Source organism: Dicentrarchus labrax, unplaced genomic scaffold (genome assembly GCF_905237075.1).
Source record: "Dicentrarchus labrax unplaced genomic scaffold, dlabrax2021, whole genome shotgun sequence".
NCBI classification, from domain to species: domain Eukaryota; kingdom Metazoa; phylum Chordata; class Actinopteri; family Moronidae; genus Dicentrarchus; species Dicentrarchus labrax.
The window spans coordinates 22,284,206-22,302,010 of record NW_026136708.1 but is presented as its reverse complement, the minus strand read 5'-3'; the positions used below and the strand labels follow the sequence as shown (position 1 = coordinate 22,302,010).

At 41.0% G+C, this 17,805-nt stretch overlaps 1 protein-coding gene across 14 annotated transcripts in view; it reads right to left on the bottom strand.

The window, feature by feature from the left end:
• afdna (afadin, adherens junction formation factor a) overlaps window positions 1–17,805 on the bottom strand; it is a 98,058-nt gene that overhangs the window by 26,113 nt on the left and 54,140 nt on the right. For all 14 annotated transcript variants that reach the window (XM_051409727.1, XM_051409732.1, XM_051409731.1 and 11 more), the window contains 5 exons: window positions 16,942–17,085; window positions 16,570–16,768; window positions 15,995–16,101; window positions 11,931–12,011; window positions 14–79 (listed from right to left, as the gene is read on the bottom strand). In XM_051409727.1, coding sequence (XP_051265687.1) covers window positions 14–79; window positions 11,931–12,011; window positions 15,995–16,101; window positions 16,570–16,768; window positions 16,942–17,085 — 597 coding nt within the window. The remainder of the gene's footprint in view (window positions 1–13; window positions 80–11,930; window positions 12,012–15,994; window positions 16,102–16,569; window positions 16,769–16,941; window positions 17,086–17,805) is intronic.

Here is a 17,805-nt window from a genome sequence, read left to right as displayed (position 1 = left end):
TGTGTGTACTAACCACATCAGCTGCTCCTCCTTTCACAACAGACTTGATGTAGATGCCCAGCTTCTCCTGACCAGCACCCTACAGAGAGAGAGAGCGAGAGAGAGAGAGAGAGATTAACCCTCTGTATGTGAACCAACAAAAAGCATTTCAAATTAAAGTTTCACATTTTGTTCCAGCAGGATAGAGCAATTTAAAAAGTGAATTTAAGTGAGTAAAGAAACATGCATCTTGCAAATATTCTTAACAGTGTGATCTTTTGTACATTCCCTGGACAAACAGTCACATTGTCTTTTATCATCTCCAAGATAAATGTCTTGTATGTAAAAAAACCTACTTGGCAACAAACCTGCTTCTGATTCTGATATTAATAAAACATGTAAGATCAAATAAAAACAAATAATTCTACAAAAGAGCTTGTGAACTGGTTTGTGACCAGTGTCAGCCTCTGCACAAACAACTTCAATATGATTGGAGAAATCAAAGGGAATCTGATTGCTTTCATTCAGGCAGTAGCTGAGTCTCACAGCTCCACCTGAACTAGTCTGCCTGAGGTTTGTGTGCAGACAATTCAATTTGAAAGAAACAAGTAATGAAAACAAAGTAGCATTTTTGTTTGATAGTAAGAAAACACAAGACAAATAAAATTAAAGCCCGCACTATATTCTGGAGTGTAGTGACGTATTTGTGGTGCATTCGCTGGTTTCACTCATTATCATGTGGCTTTTTCTCTTAACATTTCATACTGTAACGGGTACAAACAGGCTTTTAAACTCAAGAAGATGATGTGAAATCAGCCAAGAGGCCAGAGAAGTGGGTCTGTAACCAGTTCAAATATCATGACCGACTGCTAGAGAAAGAAACTGAGTAATACTCTTTCCTTTTAGTCCACTACCTAGTTTTTTTTTTTATCATTATCATCAGGAGAAGCTTTCTCAGAATCTTAATATACAGTTATGAGATGATAAAAGTTCTCATAACCGTTATATAATAAGTCATAAGAAGAATAAAAGCACTAAAAGCCCTCTGCTCAAACAGTAGAAGACTATACTGAATATAAAGAACTTTGTATTGTATTTATTGATTCTTTGATACTTTTTCAACACCACAGGTTTAAAGCAATATAAAGTCTAGTTATGATTGGTCGGGGTTCAACGTAGTAGTCCAACTTCAGACAGGAATCTAAAGCGAATCCAACATCTCGAGACTTTACTGCGTTATGTAGTCTGATCCTGACAGAACTTCTTAAAACATTTACAGCTATTCAAGAGTGTTGACACTGAACAGAGGAAGGTTGGATTGGAAAATGTGTCCCGAACGCCAAGGCCTCTTTTATCTGAGGTAACGGGTTCACCAACATGTCAAACTGAAAACACTTCAAGACATTTATAGAGCGGCGGCAGCGCGTTTTCTGTTCCGTTTCCCTGATTATATTCTAGCTTTTCTTTGCTGTATTCTAGTAATATTTGCTGCTGAGACAATCAAGTCTCCCCCACAGGAATCCATGGAGATTTATTTTATTTCATAATATTTACTTTAAACCAAATCCTTTCTTTACAGAGCAAGAACAAACACAGAAATACAGATAAAAAAGGGGAACATACACACACAAACGAGAGCTTCTGTGTCCGTGTGTCCGTGTGTGCGTGTGTGGTTTTCTTGTGAAGTGGGGAGGTGATTTACAGTGCTGCAAAGTGCTGGCATGTAATCAGACGTATCACACGCTTTCTTTGCCATCTTGACATATTTATCCTCGGAGTTTGTGCAACAGTAGAACTAGAAAAACCCTCCTCACAGAGACACTGTGCTAAATATGAATCTATTTTCTTCACTTCCAGCAACATAAACGTGTTATCTGGTTTATATTAAGTGTAGATAAATTGAGAAATTCTCTCTTGTTTTGTCGGGAAGGCAACAAAACAGCAACACAAAGGGACTACAAACGCTGCAGTGGACAGAAAACTGAAGACATCCCGTGATTACTTTCAGACTTGCTTCTACTCTTAAAGCAGGTTTTTGGTTTATACGGTACAGAGCAGAGACTAACGCTAAAACAGAAAACGCCACCGGAAGGGTTCAGATAGCGCACACACACACACACACACACACACACACACACACACACACACACACACATTAAGAATCACAGCATGTCTATAAACTCGCTCATAAAACTGTGGAGTGGATTAAAAAGACTCCTGATTGCTGCCAGTCGTCGGACCTGGCAACGTGTGTCTGTCTCTAACTCAGGTTAATAGCTCTTACTGTTTGCAGGTCACATGTACGAACTGTTTCATCAGCTGTAGTGTAGAAGATAAAGACACCAGAACAAACTGCAGCCGCTTTTTAAGACCACATTGAAGACCAGTCAAAGACCAACCAGTAGGGACAATAAGGCCTACACTTATTTATCATGTACATACATTTATTGATGATTGTATCACATTTTTGCCAGTAGTTCCCTGCTGTAGATCACAATAACTCTTAGTAATATAATGAATCAAGTAATGTGATAAAGACCCGAATAGGCTGCAGAAAACTGATATATCGATTAACTAATTAGATGAGATGATGAGCCTCTCAATTACAGTTAAATATAATAAATTAAAATATATATATTGAATAGTAAAAAAACAGATACTACATGGACCTTATCTTAAAGTGAACATTTTTTGTTAAAAATACTAGTTTAACAATTTCTTGTTAACTTGTACTTCAACTGCTTCAGTTTTTAATATTAATCCACACTGCTTGTTAGTGGTTTGTTGCAGGAGGACTTTGTTCACTCTGTGGTGATCAGTGTCTTCCTGCAGCAGGAAATACCTGTTGAATATGCGGGGGGATAAAAATCGGGGTCCGACTGAGTTCAAACCAATCTGTTTGGTATAAAATAACAATAAGCTTTGTGTTGCTTTGTCACCTCGATGAAACTAACACGTTCATGAACTTTCACTTTGTGGCACGTATCTTTCGGAAATTGTCTTCTGAATGTGAGTGAAAACACGTTATTGAAAGCCGGAGTTCAAACCCGTATCATTTCTGAAATTATATACGTTGTTATTGGTAGAGCGTCCATACAAGGAGTCTTTCTTTTCCACTCTTTTCCAGTTCTTCACTCATGTATTTTCTATTTAACTGTGCGAACAGAGTGAATAGAGATACATTCTGCATTTGCCGTGCACTCCATCATCCACAGTGTCCCAGTTTCTCCAGCACAAAAAGACTCAAACTGTCTGACCCACAATGTTTCAACTCTCTGTCTGTCTGTCTGTCTGTCTGTCTGTCTGTATGTGTGTGTGTGTGTGCGTGTATATGTTATAATGAGGCTGGATTCATGCAGGCACGAATTTCCTGTGAATGACATTAAGATGAGAGAAGCACAGTGAATCATTCTGACTGTTTTATGTCTGTTGTACATTACAGAAGACATTAAAGAGCCTCTGTTTCAGATGGAGCCACAGCTTCATGCACTTATCCAGAATGGGGGACTGTGGCGCCAAATCAGGCTCCAGAGACACTAATGGGAATTCCCTGAATCCTCCTATTCAGAGGGACTGTTAGCAAGTTCAAGGGGTCCCAGAGGAGGGTTCAGAGGGGGCACAACTTCTAGCATTAAAGCAGGATTTAAAAAAAAAAAAAAAAAACTGCAAATAAGCATATGAGCAACACACATCTTAGGACGTATTCAGAGCAAATGAATGGTGTTGCGGTGTTTAACCACAGGGTCCTGCAGCTGTGTGGGGCAGGGGCCAGTGTATGGGTGTGTTTATTTGTGCTTCTGAATGTAACTGTTCTGAAACAATAAGAAAAATAAAGTTTTATTTCTTTGATTCACTGGTTTTCTTGCTACCAGCGTTCCCTCTCCGTGCTCACTCTCTATGTAGCTCAACCACAGCTGTCTCTCTCTCTTTCGCTCAAACAAACAGTCACAAATCAAAGGAAGCTTCTTGGTATTGCTATTCTGCAGCATAAACTGCAAGCCAGACAGAGACGTGGAAGCTGGGTACACAAAATAAACACAACTGGGAGAGTATCGTGGTGTGGTCCGTCTGTTTCAGTGATATTTTAGGCCAACTGTTCAGCCGTTTGACCGGTTTGATCGCTGGATTGGCCACCGCAGCGTGACGTCAGGGTTGGGTTTCTCGTAAAGTTGATCCTGTATCAACTTCTCCGCCAGTTTCAGCCCCCTCCGCCGCGGCCTGAACACACTACCCCCATTCAAAATGAACGTCTTGCGCCAAAGCACCTGATTTTGTCTGAATCAGCTCTTAATGCGTAATGAAACTGCACCCAGGTGTGATGCCACAGTCAGGTTCATCAGGTGGAAAGATATCATCTGTAGACATGTAATGTCAAGCGAGGGGACGCTACCAGCAACACTACCAGCCACTCAATGATGTGGATCATTAATGCTGCTAGTGTATTATGTTAATGTTAAAGGCAAAAAAGCGTGTTTCACTAGGAATGGATGTAGAGAATCAACAGTAATTATACCAATGTTTCACAAAAATAGGCAAGTCTTTCTTCAGTGGAAACAAAGAAGAGAATGTAAAGGTCAACTGTAAAGACATGAGCATGTTGAAACGTGTGCCCATGCAGACACACAGCAGGTTGGTTGAGATAATAAACCTATAAAACTAGTAGCTGATTTTAGGGAGAGGGTCGAAGTGAAACCAGATGTGTTGCCCGTCTAAGCTATTATCAACTGATCAACATAGAAACACAACTTTTCTGGAGAAATCAGCCACTTTGAGACATTACAGGGAGCTTTACTGTTTGATTTAGTGTACTTTAATTGACAGCTCTGGTTCTCTTAAGTGCTGTGACACAACAAATCAAGCGCGCCTTAAAGCTGCCAGGCCTCTATTAGAGCGGGAACGGCCTGAAGGAGTCTTTAAACATGCTCCCCAACCGAAGCCTCGATGGAAACTCCTTTTAACAACGAAAACAGAACACCTCCACGACGGTGGTTGCACGCAACCACTCTTTTGTCAACCTGTCATGTCGGGATACTCGTACTGTCCGAGCTTTGTGCTCTCTGATCAAGTCTTGGTTCGCTTGAGTTGTATTTGGATACAAGTGGGACAGAAACATGGGCTTAATTCTACCAATTTCCTGAGGTAAACCTTGCTGGCTACACACTCAATATCCCCCACTGAGCAGAAGCTTGTAAAAGAACTGAGGAGTTCAACGGCTGCGTAACGTGTTTTTCACTCTTCTGCAAACCTCACCAACCACCAGTACAGAAAAAGCTAAATACCAAGAAAGGAAAGCCCAAAATTACATTCACACTAAGGTGAGACCTGGTGTGTCTGATACAGTAGAAAAGGTTTCATTGAGATAAACAAACATCTCTGGCTATAAATAATATGTCTTTTTTCTCACCAATTAATTCAACAAGACAAATGAATCCATCTTAAAATATGAAAATGGGCTACAATAGACGAGATTAACGTAAAAGATCTGCACAACTGGATTGAAATAAGGTTCCTTTAAATAGAACATGATTTCAGATGTAAACGTTTTATCAAGGAAAAAGTACAATGTAATCAAATACTCCGTGACATATAGGGCTGCAACTTAAGATCTTTTCACTGTTAATTAATCTGTCGACTATTTTCTCGATTAATTGATTAGTTGTTTGGTCAAGTGTCAGAAAATAAAAAAAAAATCTCCATCGCAGTTCCCCCAAGGTCATCCTCAAAGGTCTTGTTCAGTACAAAACCCAGAGATATTCAGTATGCAATATATGAAACAAAGGAAAATAGGGGTGGAGGAGAAGGAACAAGCTAATTCTTCAAGCGTTTCTCTCTTGGACAGCAGAGTCAGAGTGATGTGACACGTTTCTCCTGAGCCTTTCTGCCGCAGACTCAACGCTGAGAAACATCAACGGCCGACTCACAGGAACGAGGAAGGCACGGCTGTCACGTACGTCTGATATGAAGCTGACAAAAAAAAAAAAGACTACTAATGCAGGCTGGCGACACACCAAGATTACAGCTTACAATGCTAATACATGTCAACCTGCTTTTTGAGGTTATAAACCACTTATCCGTAAGAGGCAGGTTAGAAGCCAGAGGTGTTCAAAGGCTTTGCAACACCCACGCAGGTACTTTCAGTCAATCAGCAAATTAGACGTCTCCTCAGGACTCTCTCTGCATGTACAGACTGCAGTTGATTGACATCTTTTTGAGGCTCCTATTTTACTTTTGTTGCACCTGTTAGGACAGGACCCCTTTTTCTTAAACCTTCTTTAGTAAATGTAATTTCATTACTTCAGCAAATCTGCTGTATAAAACCGCACCCAACTTTAACCTGAGAAGATGTCTGATGAGCCAAAGTAACAAAAACAATTTTCTAGTATCTAGTATTTTTATTCCTTTCTGACAGAAATAAACCTTTTAAGGAGGTTGAGAACAGAATATGTGGGATAGACAGTCTTGGCCTGTTGACAACTCAGCCACCTTCTCAGTTCCACTGTTTGGGATGTAAACAATGGACAAGAGCAGAAAATAAGAGGTCTACTGTACATACGCTGTTTGTTGGAACTGATCTGGGCACTCAGAAAACTGGACCCTACACTCACAAGCCAGTCCATAAATGATTCGCTCAATAGAAACTGAGGGCTTTCTCCCTGCGTTTGTTGCTGAAACTTGGTTGAAACAATTACAGAGTTGAAAAAGAAACTGCAATGCACCAATGAAAATCTTTAGGGCAGTGACATGGTGGTGGCATGCGGACGTTGTGTGCTTGTAAACACTGTCTTAGTATATAACGCTGCTCGGTACATTCAGTTTCTCTTAACCAGCCATTGCTGTTAGAGCTAGATCCTAATTCATCAAGCTGATATACAAGCCAAAAGTAACAAAAAGCTTGTCCCCAGTTTCCACTGTGATTCTAACACAGGTAGACATTTGTTTTTATAATGAGTCCCTAGATGTTCAGAAGTTCTGTTGCACACACACCTTGTAAACACCTCCCGCACACAGCCGTACAGGAAAGTGAGTGCATGTGTGTGTGCAGCACATCCTCTCATTGTTCCAGCCCTCACAGGGGGTAACCCTCTCATACTATTGTTCCACTTCTAGTACCATTCGGTCAGCTAACAAACAAACACACACAAACACACACACACAAGCAATACTTCTAACACTGTGGAAACAAACAGCGATTTTTTGACTTAATTTCCTTCACACAGGATGAGAACGTTCCCAAGTCATTTATGTCTTCAGATAAAGACCCTGAAACTCCATTTCAGCCATGACTGCACAAATAAAATAAACAATTTTACAATTTTAAGTGGTTCTCGGTGTGCTAAAGACATTATATACATCCTATATCCTAAGTGCCACTCTATCAGGTGAGATAATGCCATTAACCAAACACTACACTACTAAACTACACTTTTAAAAAAAAAAAAAAAAAAAGGAGTTTGGTTTGAAGCACTGCATGAAATATTCTCATGTCTCTGAGATACATGGATTGCAACATAGTGCAAATTTAGCAAAATCTGCAGAGGGAATGTTCTGTTCTTCACTGCGATAGAGTGAACACACCAACACAGGAGGAGGAGGAGGAGGAGGAGGAGGAGGAGGAGGAGGAGAAGGAGGGGGACGAGAGCTTCCTCAGCTCCCAACTTTACTCCGCACAGCTGGGAGCTGAAGAATACAATACCATGAAACACACGCACACGCCACACACACACACACACACACACACTGACTGATATAGGATGTTTAAGGATACAGATAAAACAAAAAGGGCTTTAACAATATAACGTATTAAGTGTTTGCAGTGTTTAAGATGATGCTACAGATCAATCAGCTGCTTGACAAACTGCTTTTACTAACATGGACCATTACTGCTGTTTTTAAACTTACTTTCATTTAGTTTTTTTGTTCCTTAATTACAACCACCGTCATCCCAAAGAAATTCCCAAACATCTGATGTTGCCTGAAATGTTAATTGCTAAGCCTTTCTCCAATGACTGTTACTCTAAGCCCAGAATATGGAGACTAATAACAATAAAATACTATTATTTTTCTGCAGAACTTGATTTAACTGTCTCATTAGATTTAATTCACATTAGGGGCTTAAAATATCCAACCAGTGTAATATTGATTGAAAAGATGACCTCAGTAACATGTGGCTTAACCTTACTGAGCCCAAAAAGCATGTGTGTTTTGACCACCTGTGTCTCGTGTGTGTGTACTTTTAGTTTAACCATTAGCGGATCGGCCCTGAAAGCAAACAGTGACAAGTGACAAAGCAGAAGGCCATCACACTGGAGGGCACACGATTATTCACGTGGGTTCAACATTCAACCAGCTGCCGCCAGTTTCACTACGCGCCCTCAAAAAAGTGCCCGTCGGTACGTTAGGAGCCGCAGCACATGAACCAACAAAGAGGTCACGATACGAAGAAGGTACTAAGGAATCCGGTCTTTCGAGAAATGAGTGAACAGAACAAACAAACACACTCTTTATCTGGCTTGCACAAGCACACACACACTTTTATATTAAACTCATTCAAAAATAACACCAAAGAGAGCAGATGATCAAGAAGCTTGTGACAAGAAAATGTGCAATAATAAGACTTTCTTTGTCTGCCTTTAACACACACACACACACACACACACACACACACTATTAAAGTGCTGTTACCTGGTCTTTCCTGCCCACCACAGAAAACCACATGTTGCTGCCGTTCGTCAGCGCTGTCCAGACCAGTTCACACTGGGGCATCCAGAGTTGGACACACACACACACACACACACACACACACACACACACACACACACACACACACACACACACACACACACACACACACACACACACACACACACACACACACACACACACACACACACACACACACACACACACACACACACACACACACACACACACACACACACACACACACACCTCCTTTTATCCCAGAGAGCGCTTCAACCTGCTAACGTGCACCGACAAGTCCAAAAACCTCCTAATTACACCGGCAGGGAGTAATCCATTCAGCTGAACGTCTACGTTTAAAATCACTATTTACGGACGGAAACGTGGGACAAAAGAAGTGTGAATTCCTGCGTTTGTGGCAGAAAACTGTGGAAATTTAGCGCAGCTCATTTTAAAAAAGGTGGAATTATTAGAAAACTCCCATAAAAAAGAAGCTGTCTAAAAATTTAAAAGCTGTATAAATTCCAGGTTAAAAAAAAAAAAAAAAAAAAAAGCGGCAGTAAATTCCTTAAAATGCTCCCGACTGCAGAGAAATTCCTCCACGAGTTGCTAATTGCTGCGTGTTTGTGAAGAAACAGTGAATCCAGGCGGTGATCCAGAGGTGAAGTGTCTGCTGGGACGCCGGCTGGTCAGACTGAGGTGGAGCGCTGCTGCAGCTCCACCAGGAGAATACCACACAAACACACACACACACACACACACACTCAGTTATATAACAGGACAGAGCTCAGCCCAGTTTACCGAGAATCCAAGCAGCTGTTTGACAGAATTATCTCCCTACCTGCCTTTCCCATCACACACACACACCCTTCTCGACATGCTCTCCTCCTCATTCGTCCACGCAGCTTTGAAAAAAAACAGGAGCAAGGAGGCTTCCTCAGTACGTCCTTCCTTCACGCTCTTCCTCTCCACACACACACACACACACACACACACACACAGTCGCACAGGAAAGCTCTCGCCTGCAGCAGGAAACTCTCTACTCTAAAGAAAGAGTCCTCACGTTTCACACACAGAACAAATACTGTTGGTCTTGATCTGACTCACACACTTTCTATCTATGTAATCAGGCCGAACGGGATCATCAGCCTCACCGACGCCTGCTGCTAACAAACCATCAGCTGAACCCAAATCTATCCATTCATTGACAAAAAAGCAGGTGAGAAACACCATCGGAGGGAAAATTGGTTGATCTAGAGAATTACGTAACCGTCTGGCGTGTAAGTGCCGGGTTTCACCCCCACAGGATATTTGTTAGTCAAAGTGGACGTCCAGCGGTGCTGCTTTTTTCTTTGTCATTATAAATTTGGGACATTGCAGTGGCTCTGGAGGTGCACACTATGTACCTGCTCTGGATTTGTTTTCCAGCTGTGGACGTTTCCACACAGAATACGAAAAAGTACAACACAAATGGAGCTTTTATAAAAGTTATAGAAGGTCCGAGGTAAGTATTAATTTAGCTCTCATAATGCCATTAAACTGTTAAATGCTCAGGATGAGTCAGCTCATGAAACTGGAGGGTGATGATGGAGATTTAATGTTATTCTCCCTCTTGATGGACATCGTTTTATATAATTTTCTTTCCATATTTTCATTATATGTTTAATATATTTTGTTGTGTTTTATGTATCTAATGTTTAAGTCTGTGTTTGTACTCCATGCTGCTTTACAAATGTCCCACTTCAATGAAGTTTAAAGCAGAGCTGACAGGGATAATTTTGTTGTTTAAGACACAAAAAGTTGTATTTTTCTGACATTTTAAATAACAATTAAACAATTAATTGAGACAATAAACTTGCATATTAATCAATAAGTAAGGTTAATCGTTAGTTGCAGCCATCAACCAAAGCTGAAAGCAGCTTTAGATATAAACTACATGTTAGTCTTAATGTTGCAATGCAACTATATAACTACTATATAATATAATTAATAATATATAATTCTGTAGATCATAAAATACATCGATTTGATTTTTAATGGAAAACAGTTATTTTCATAGAAACTTAATCGTCTAGATTTGTTATATATCCCGTTGATTACATTAGGATATTAGTTATATGTGACTCCCATGTCTTCTCCCATGATAAAAAAAATAAAGCTAGCATTATGTAGTTTACCATCGCCACCACTCTGCAGTACTAATGTTAACCAGCAGCGGCCTCCACTGTGCACATCTGTCATCTTTTTAGACACTAATAATGATCTTCTTCTTAAGTTTGGGGTTATTTTTCATCAATATGTTGTAAATCTTTATTCAAACTACATCTTTTTGAGTGTTAGGAATTTAAGAAAGCCTGAGTGAAAAGGCATCCATCCTAATCTACATCTATCTCCCATCCATGTCTACTCCTCTAGGCCATTCAGTTAATCCAAAACATGTCAAACAACAGCAAATACAGTTGAGTATGTTCGCAACCAACGTGGGGAGAAATGCATGAATATATAATAATTATTTCCTGACACAAGAACTCCCCTTTTGGTTAATCTGTGCACTTTGGTTTAATATTGGAACACACAGTGAGATGTGTAATTTCCCCAAGTGTTACATTACATTACATCAGAGGTATGTGAACAAATAAGCAACATGGACAGTGATCCATAGTCCCACCGCCCATCTACACCCACTCCCACCTCTAACAGCAAACTATAGCGACCGTGTTTTTTGTCCAGAAGTCATCCAGAGCTTTCTCTGCAGTGTCACTGTTTAGTCTCTGCACTGCTGTCAGACTCAACAATGAAAGCAGTCTATTTAAAACAGCAGCCATTTCTGTCAGCACTGTCACTCAGCCGCACGCACGCACGCACGCACGCACGCGCGCACACGCACACGCACAGTCTCGACAGCCAAGATAAAAACATCCAAGTTATTTTTGGATTCCCTGCCAATCCTTCACAGTTCTGCTTTTGAAAATGTTTAAAAAATATATGAATTCTGCCTTAAGGAGAAGTTTTCCTTAAAAAAAAAAAAAACTTTCCTGAAAAAGACAGATCTCAGATCTGCTAAAGTTTGGATTTAACTCTTTACACACACACACACACACACACACACACACACACACACACACACACACACACACACACACACACACACACACACACACACACACACACACACACACACACACAGACACACACACAGACAGACACACAGACAGACACACAGACACAAGCTTCCAGGTGGTCTTTCCTACCTTGGCAGCCACGATGCTGAGGCCCATGCCGTTGTGCTTCTTCAGGGTTACCGTGACAACCTCCGGCTCTTTCCTCATTGGCTGAAACGAGAGATTGACAGGAAGGACAAACTGTGAGTGAGGATGAAAACCTCTTCAGTGGGACTCTAACAGCCTCTGGAAAACGCAGCGAACGTCCTGTTGCGTGTTTCTTCCCGAGCGCCTCTGAAACATTACGGAGGAAAACCGAGACTGAGGGAGTAAGAAAAGAGGGAGGGATGAGAGAAAAGGGAGGGAAGGAATGAAGGAGGGATAAAGGGGAAAGGGGAAGACCACAGAGGAACCTGTGGCGGCTGGAATCGAGTCAAGAATGAAAACCACATCATGGCTACCCACACACACCCACACACACACATATACACACCAGGGCTCATTTGAGCAGGGCTGGGTGACTGGGTGGGGAGAGAGACGGAAACAAAGAAAGAGAGAGAGCTACCGAGGTTTTCCCACATCATGAAAAAATATTCGGACAAAGGACACTCCAAAATAAATGAGCTTGTGTCAGACTTGTATGTCTGCATCGTAGTGTAGTGTGTGTGTGTGTGTGTGTGTTTCTGTGTGCGTGCAGGCATCTGAGCTGAGTGTGTGTGTAGCTGCGTGTGGCTGGACGACAACAGTGAGCTGATCATTCTGCAGGAACACCCAGAACCAAACAAAACAACAACAATACAACTATAATGACAACGCTAGAGCGGCACCAAAAGACAACAAGACCGCACCGCAGCTACACTACAGTTACACTACAGCTATACAACAGCTACACTACAGTTACACTACAGCTACACTACAGTTACACTACAGCTACAGTTACACTACAGCTACACTACAGCTATACAACAGCTATACAACAGCTACACTACAGTTACACTACAGCTACACTACAGCTACACTACAGCTATACAACAGCTACAGTTACACTACAGCTACACTACAGCAGCAACCAGAATACACACTGTGGATTCTGTCCCACTTTACTTACATTGAAGTTTAGGGATGCACCGATACCTTTATCTTTATTTCAGACCAAATTCAAGTACAAGTACTTCAATAATTCTAACAATGACTTTGAAAATGTGTTTTATTTTCCCTTTTTTTTCACAATTAAATACTGTTAATGTAATGCCTACCTGTTCAACTAATAATAACCAATAAAATTGCTTTATTATTCTTTAATATATTTGTATGTCAGTACTGTTTTAACACAAAACTATCCCTTAACCTTCTTTTAAATCTTTCTGCAGCTCAACTTATATAAGGCTTTTTACTATAAAGCATCTTTATGCCTTCAGCAACAAATTCAGCAACTACTAACTTTCTGTTGAGTAAAAGTAGGTCTACATAAAGACAGATTTAATTCTGCAGGGAGGAATGTTACAAGAAGAGACAGCCACTATGAGTTTTTAAAGCTCAAACAGTCGACGTGACACCTTTTACTCTTATACCCGTATGAGAATGTGTTATACGAGGGGTGTGAAAATAAATAAAATACTACCAACAAGTGGCCTGAATTGTAAAATACATTCTCACTCAGTTCCACCCAGCCTGAGGAGTTGTTTTAAAAAAAAAAAACAAAACTGAATATAATTAAAGGACTTAGATGGTAGTTAAACCCAAATAGCTGCTGTTCTATCAACACAGTGAGACGACTGACAACTGTGTTTATTGCTACAATAAATCAGTGCGCAAAATAAATCAATAGACACAATTACAACATCATAAAACAGCCACTTGACTACTTGAAAGTGTGGGGGACTGGCACAGACTAACGGGTCTTTATGGTGCCCTCCATAAACAGATTTTAAACACTTTGTTCCACTCTTTTCTTTCTACCAATCTAGAAATACTTTTTAAAAAATGGTTTCCACAGCTTATAACTCTAAAAAGGTTTGGACGAGGAAGAACCGGCAAAGAAAATGAACATAACCTAAAACTTATACCAGCAGGAGAGCAGCTGACCTGTGTTTGCCTTTACTTTTTTACACCACTAACATATTCCTGCAAACGGACGCTTGTGTATCTTAATTTTAAATCATAAATATGTGTGTAATATTGATCACATGGAGAACAAACACTTCATCACATCCACCGCGGAGGAGGAAGAGGAAACAGAGCAGATCTGTACTTGTGAGACTTCCATGAGCAACATGAGACCCCACCCCCTCCAGTCTGCAGAGAACACACACCATTAATCAGAGTGTGTGTGTGTGTGTGTGTGTGTGTGTGTGTGTGTGTGTGTGTGTGTGTGTGTGTGTGAGTGTGTGAGAGAGAGAGAGACAGACGCCTGCATTATGTCGAGGCTACAGTCATGATATAGTAGAGCAGGGATAAACAGACCAATTACAGAGGAAGTGGCTCTGTGTGTGTGTGTGTGTGTGTGTGTGTGTGTTCCAGTGTGTTTGTGTGTTGCGATGAAAAGGGGTCTATCATTTACTGCTCCAGGCTCACTAACTAACTTCTGCAGTGTGATTGGTGTTGATTACATTTGTGTGTGTGTGTGTGTACGTTATGAAAAGTAAATTGCCCCTTTCTGAAGTCACTGTAATCACTGCCTTCCAACTGAAAGACCACACACACACACACACACACACACACACACACACACACACCCCCCGGACTCAAATCAAAGCAACTTCCAGGTTTAAACCTTTCTAAAAATAGTCAAACTATGTCAGTTGTGCCGTCATTTTGTCTCCAGCTTCGTTCCTGTTCAGGAATTTTACCTTTTTTAGTCCGAAGTTCACCTGGAAACTGATCCGTGTTTAAATTCTGTCACGTCTTGACTACTGGACCTCCTGTGCAATCCCCCTTAAACCCAGTAAATCCAGTATAATTTACAACTGAATTATCCAGTATGCTGAAAGATGAGCTTAGCCAGAAAAGGGTCGACTGGAGCAACAGAAGGGAGATTATATAACGTTGATGCAGACCTTTATCTTACGTAATTCCTATTAGCTAATACCGGCTAATTTGGGTTGGTGACTTTTAAAACATATCAAACCTCGTCTTAAGTCTTAATTACAGTACCATTAATCTTTTCCATTAATCTTTAATTCCTAACGCTGTTTGTTACCTTGTTACATAAATGTGTTCAAAATAACCGTCTGGGAGGTGTTTCAGAGGTTTATCCTGTCCTCGAGTGCTCTGCTGATTTTGAAAGATAGATTTTAAAAAATGTAAAATTTAGGGGCGAGCGGTGGTAATTTGTTTAATAGGACAGTTTAAAGTCTAAAAGACTGAGACAGCAGCTGAGAAAACAACCTCGCCGCGGTCATGTGATACGTTGGAAAGCTCCACAACAGCTACTAAATGGACCTTGTTATGAGACTGTTTTCTCAACCAATATAGAGGTTTTTAGCAAAACCACTGTGTGCGGCTGATATGTGAAAGACAAGGATAAAAACTATGTGGGACTCTTTATCCTTGACTCAAAGTTATGGTCTCTCAGTGCGAACAAGCAAAGCATCTTAAAACGCAGCAGAAATTAAAAACATTTAGATTTGGAATGTGAATAAAAGTTTATTTTTAATCCTCGTCTGGAAATATGTTTGAGCAATCTGAACACACTGGTTGCTGACAGACACTTGGACGCTCAGAAAAGCCAACTCAGTGCAGCAGGGAGAAAGAAAAAAGGATAGCGGTGTCCTGAAGTTACTCCTCTGCGTTCAAAGACTCTGCGGCCACTTTTGTGGCTCCGAGACTTTCTGTCCTTGCTCTCTTGCTGTCTAAGCTGTCAGATCTACTGTACACTTTAGTCTCCACAGCTTCTGTGAGTCAGCATTACTTAACCTGCTCAAAGCGCGCTGTGGCACCAACTTTCCCTGCCTGCAATGCTCCACTGCTCTGACACACACACACACACACACACACACACACACACACACACACACACACACACACACACACACACACACACACAGACACACACACACACACACACACACACACACAGACACACACAGACACACACACACACAGACACACAGGTTCACACAGGTTCAGAGAGTGTCTGTGTGTTAATGTCCTACCATCTCAGAACTGTCAGCAGCAGAGAAGTGGCTGTCACAGTCAGCTCCTTCAAAGTGGACGGTCCAGGTACCGGGCGAACGGGGGTGGGGTACTAACCTACAAAAACCTGGGAGAAGAAACACACACACAAGTTATTTCACAGTACATTTTCACTGTGTCATAGATCTAAATTCTGTGTGTAAAAACAAACTTTGGAACAGACTAAGCTACTCTGTCTCTCACTTATGTCATAAAACAGCTCTTTAAACTCAGTGGCAAATTGGAAGAAAAACTAAATGCAGATGGATGGAGTTACTCAAAGCTTCAATCATGAAATCTGTGTTTAAGATCCCCTCAAAACACATTTTAAGACACAGAAATACTTCTATTAATAATACATTGTGTATAATGTATTTTTCTAACTAATAATTAAAATTTCCACATTAAAAAGTACTTAAAAGTAATCTTCTCTTTCTCCCTTTCAAGAGTCAAACTGCACATAAATCATTCTGCCCAGCGAAGGTCAAACATCCAAGTTACGCAACAATTAGCAGAACATATATATTTGATCGTGGGGTGGTCCCGGTCACTTTACCTCTCTGCAGCAGCGGCTCCAGGAAGTCCTGTAGGCCGTTGGGGAGGCTGCGCACCACATCGCAGGAGTAGCCGTCCTCGGGAAGGAGGAAGGGCAGCTGGAGGTCTGGATCCTCCTCCAGCTGAACCTCTCTCCCATCACTCCTCGCCAGCTCATCAGCTGTGTTTTCTGCCACTGCCACAACATGGTCTATCAGCTCCTGCCACACACACACACACACACACACACACACACACACACACACACACACACACAGTCAGACAACAAGAACAGGTATTGTTAACATCTAAAGCAGATGTGGTAAAACTGTGTTAAGTTTATAAATGATGTTTCAGAAGTTGAATGCTCTGTATTTTGTTGCTTTTGTCTTACAGGCGGGATGTAAGGCTCGTCCGGAGCACAATGGTAGTTGGTCATGAGGGCGTGGAGCTGCAGGGAGTTGAGCTTAAAGCAGGTGTTGTGGATGTTCTGCACATCCTGCATGGAGTATTTGTCCATGGTGAGAAGGGTGGTGGCCTGGAGGACACACGAAAAAACATTTAAAATGAGTTACACATCTTTAATATTATCCTTTCTGTCCTAATGTTACCCTGTATGCATTTGACTATACATATTGAATGTGTACGTAACCACATATCCAATCCACATATACCATTTTGAATACTGGCTTTTAAATGTTCTTTAACATGCAAGTTTTAGTTTGATTAAAGCTTCTCACTGTAAGCAATGGGATCACATTATTAGCTGCCAAAGTTCAAATGAGACCTTTTCTGTTCTCGCTGGTTTGAAAAGGCGAGGCCGTGTTGTGATGCCAGCTGTTTCCACGCATCACTTCAAATTTAACAATACAATAATCAGAATCTGACGACAGCTGTTGGGTTGTTTGCTTATATCGCCCCGGGGGAGACGCCCACTTCAGTTAAATCCGATCAAACAACACTCACGTAAGTCCTGAAGAAGCAGATGAGCTGAGATTTTGAGCTTTAAACTCTTATACAGTGATACCTTATAAGGTAAGTTTCTAACTGTAACTTTAACTGTGGATTATGTGGTCATAAACATTGAATGAGAGGAAGAAATACAGCGCATACCATTTCAGACTGTGCTTTCTAAAGGCTCCTGCCAAACAAACTCCACTGTATCTGTGTGTATATTTGGATAAAAAGTATTTGTTGCTACTGTTGGTCTGTGTACCACAGACTTGTCTTAAACAGCAAGAGAATTCCCCACTGGCAT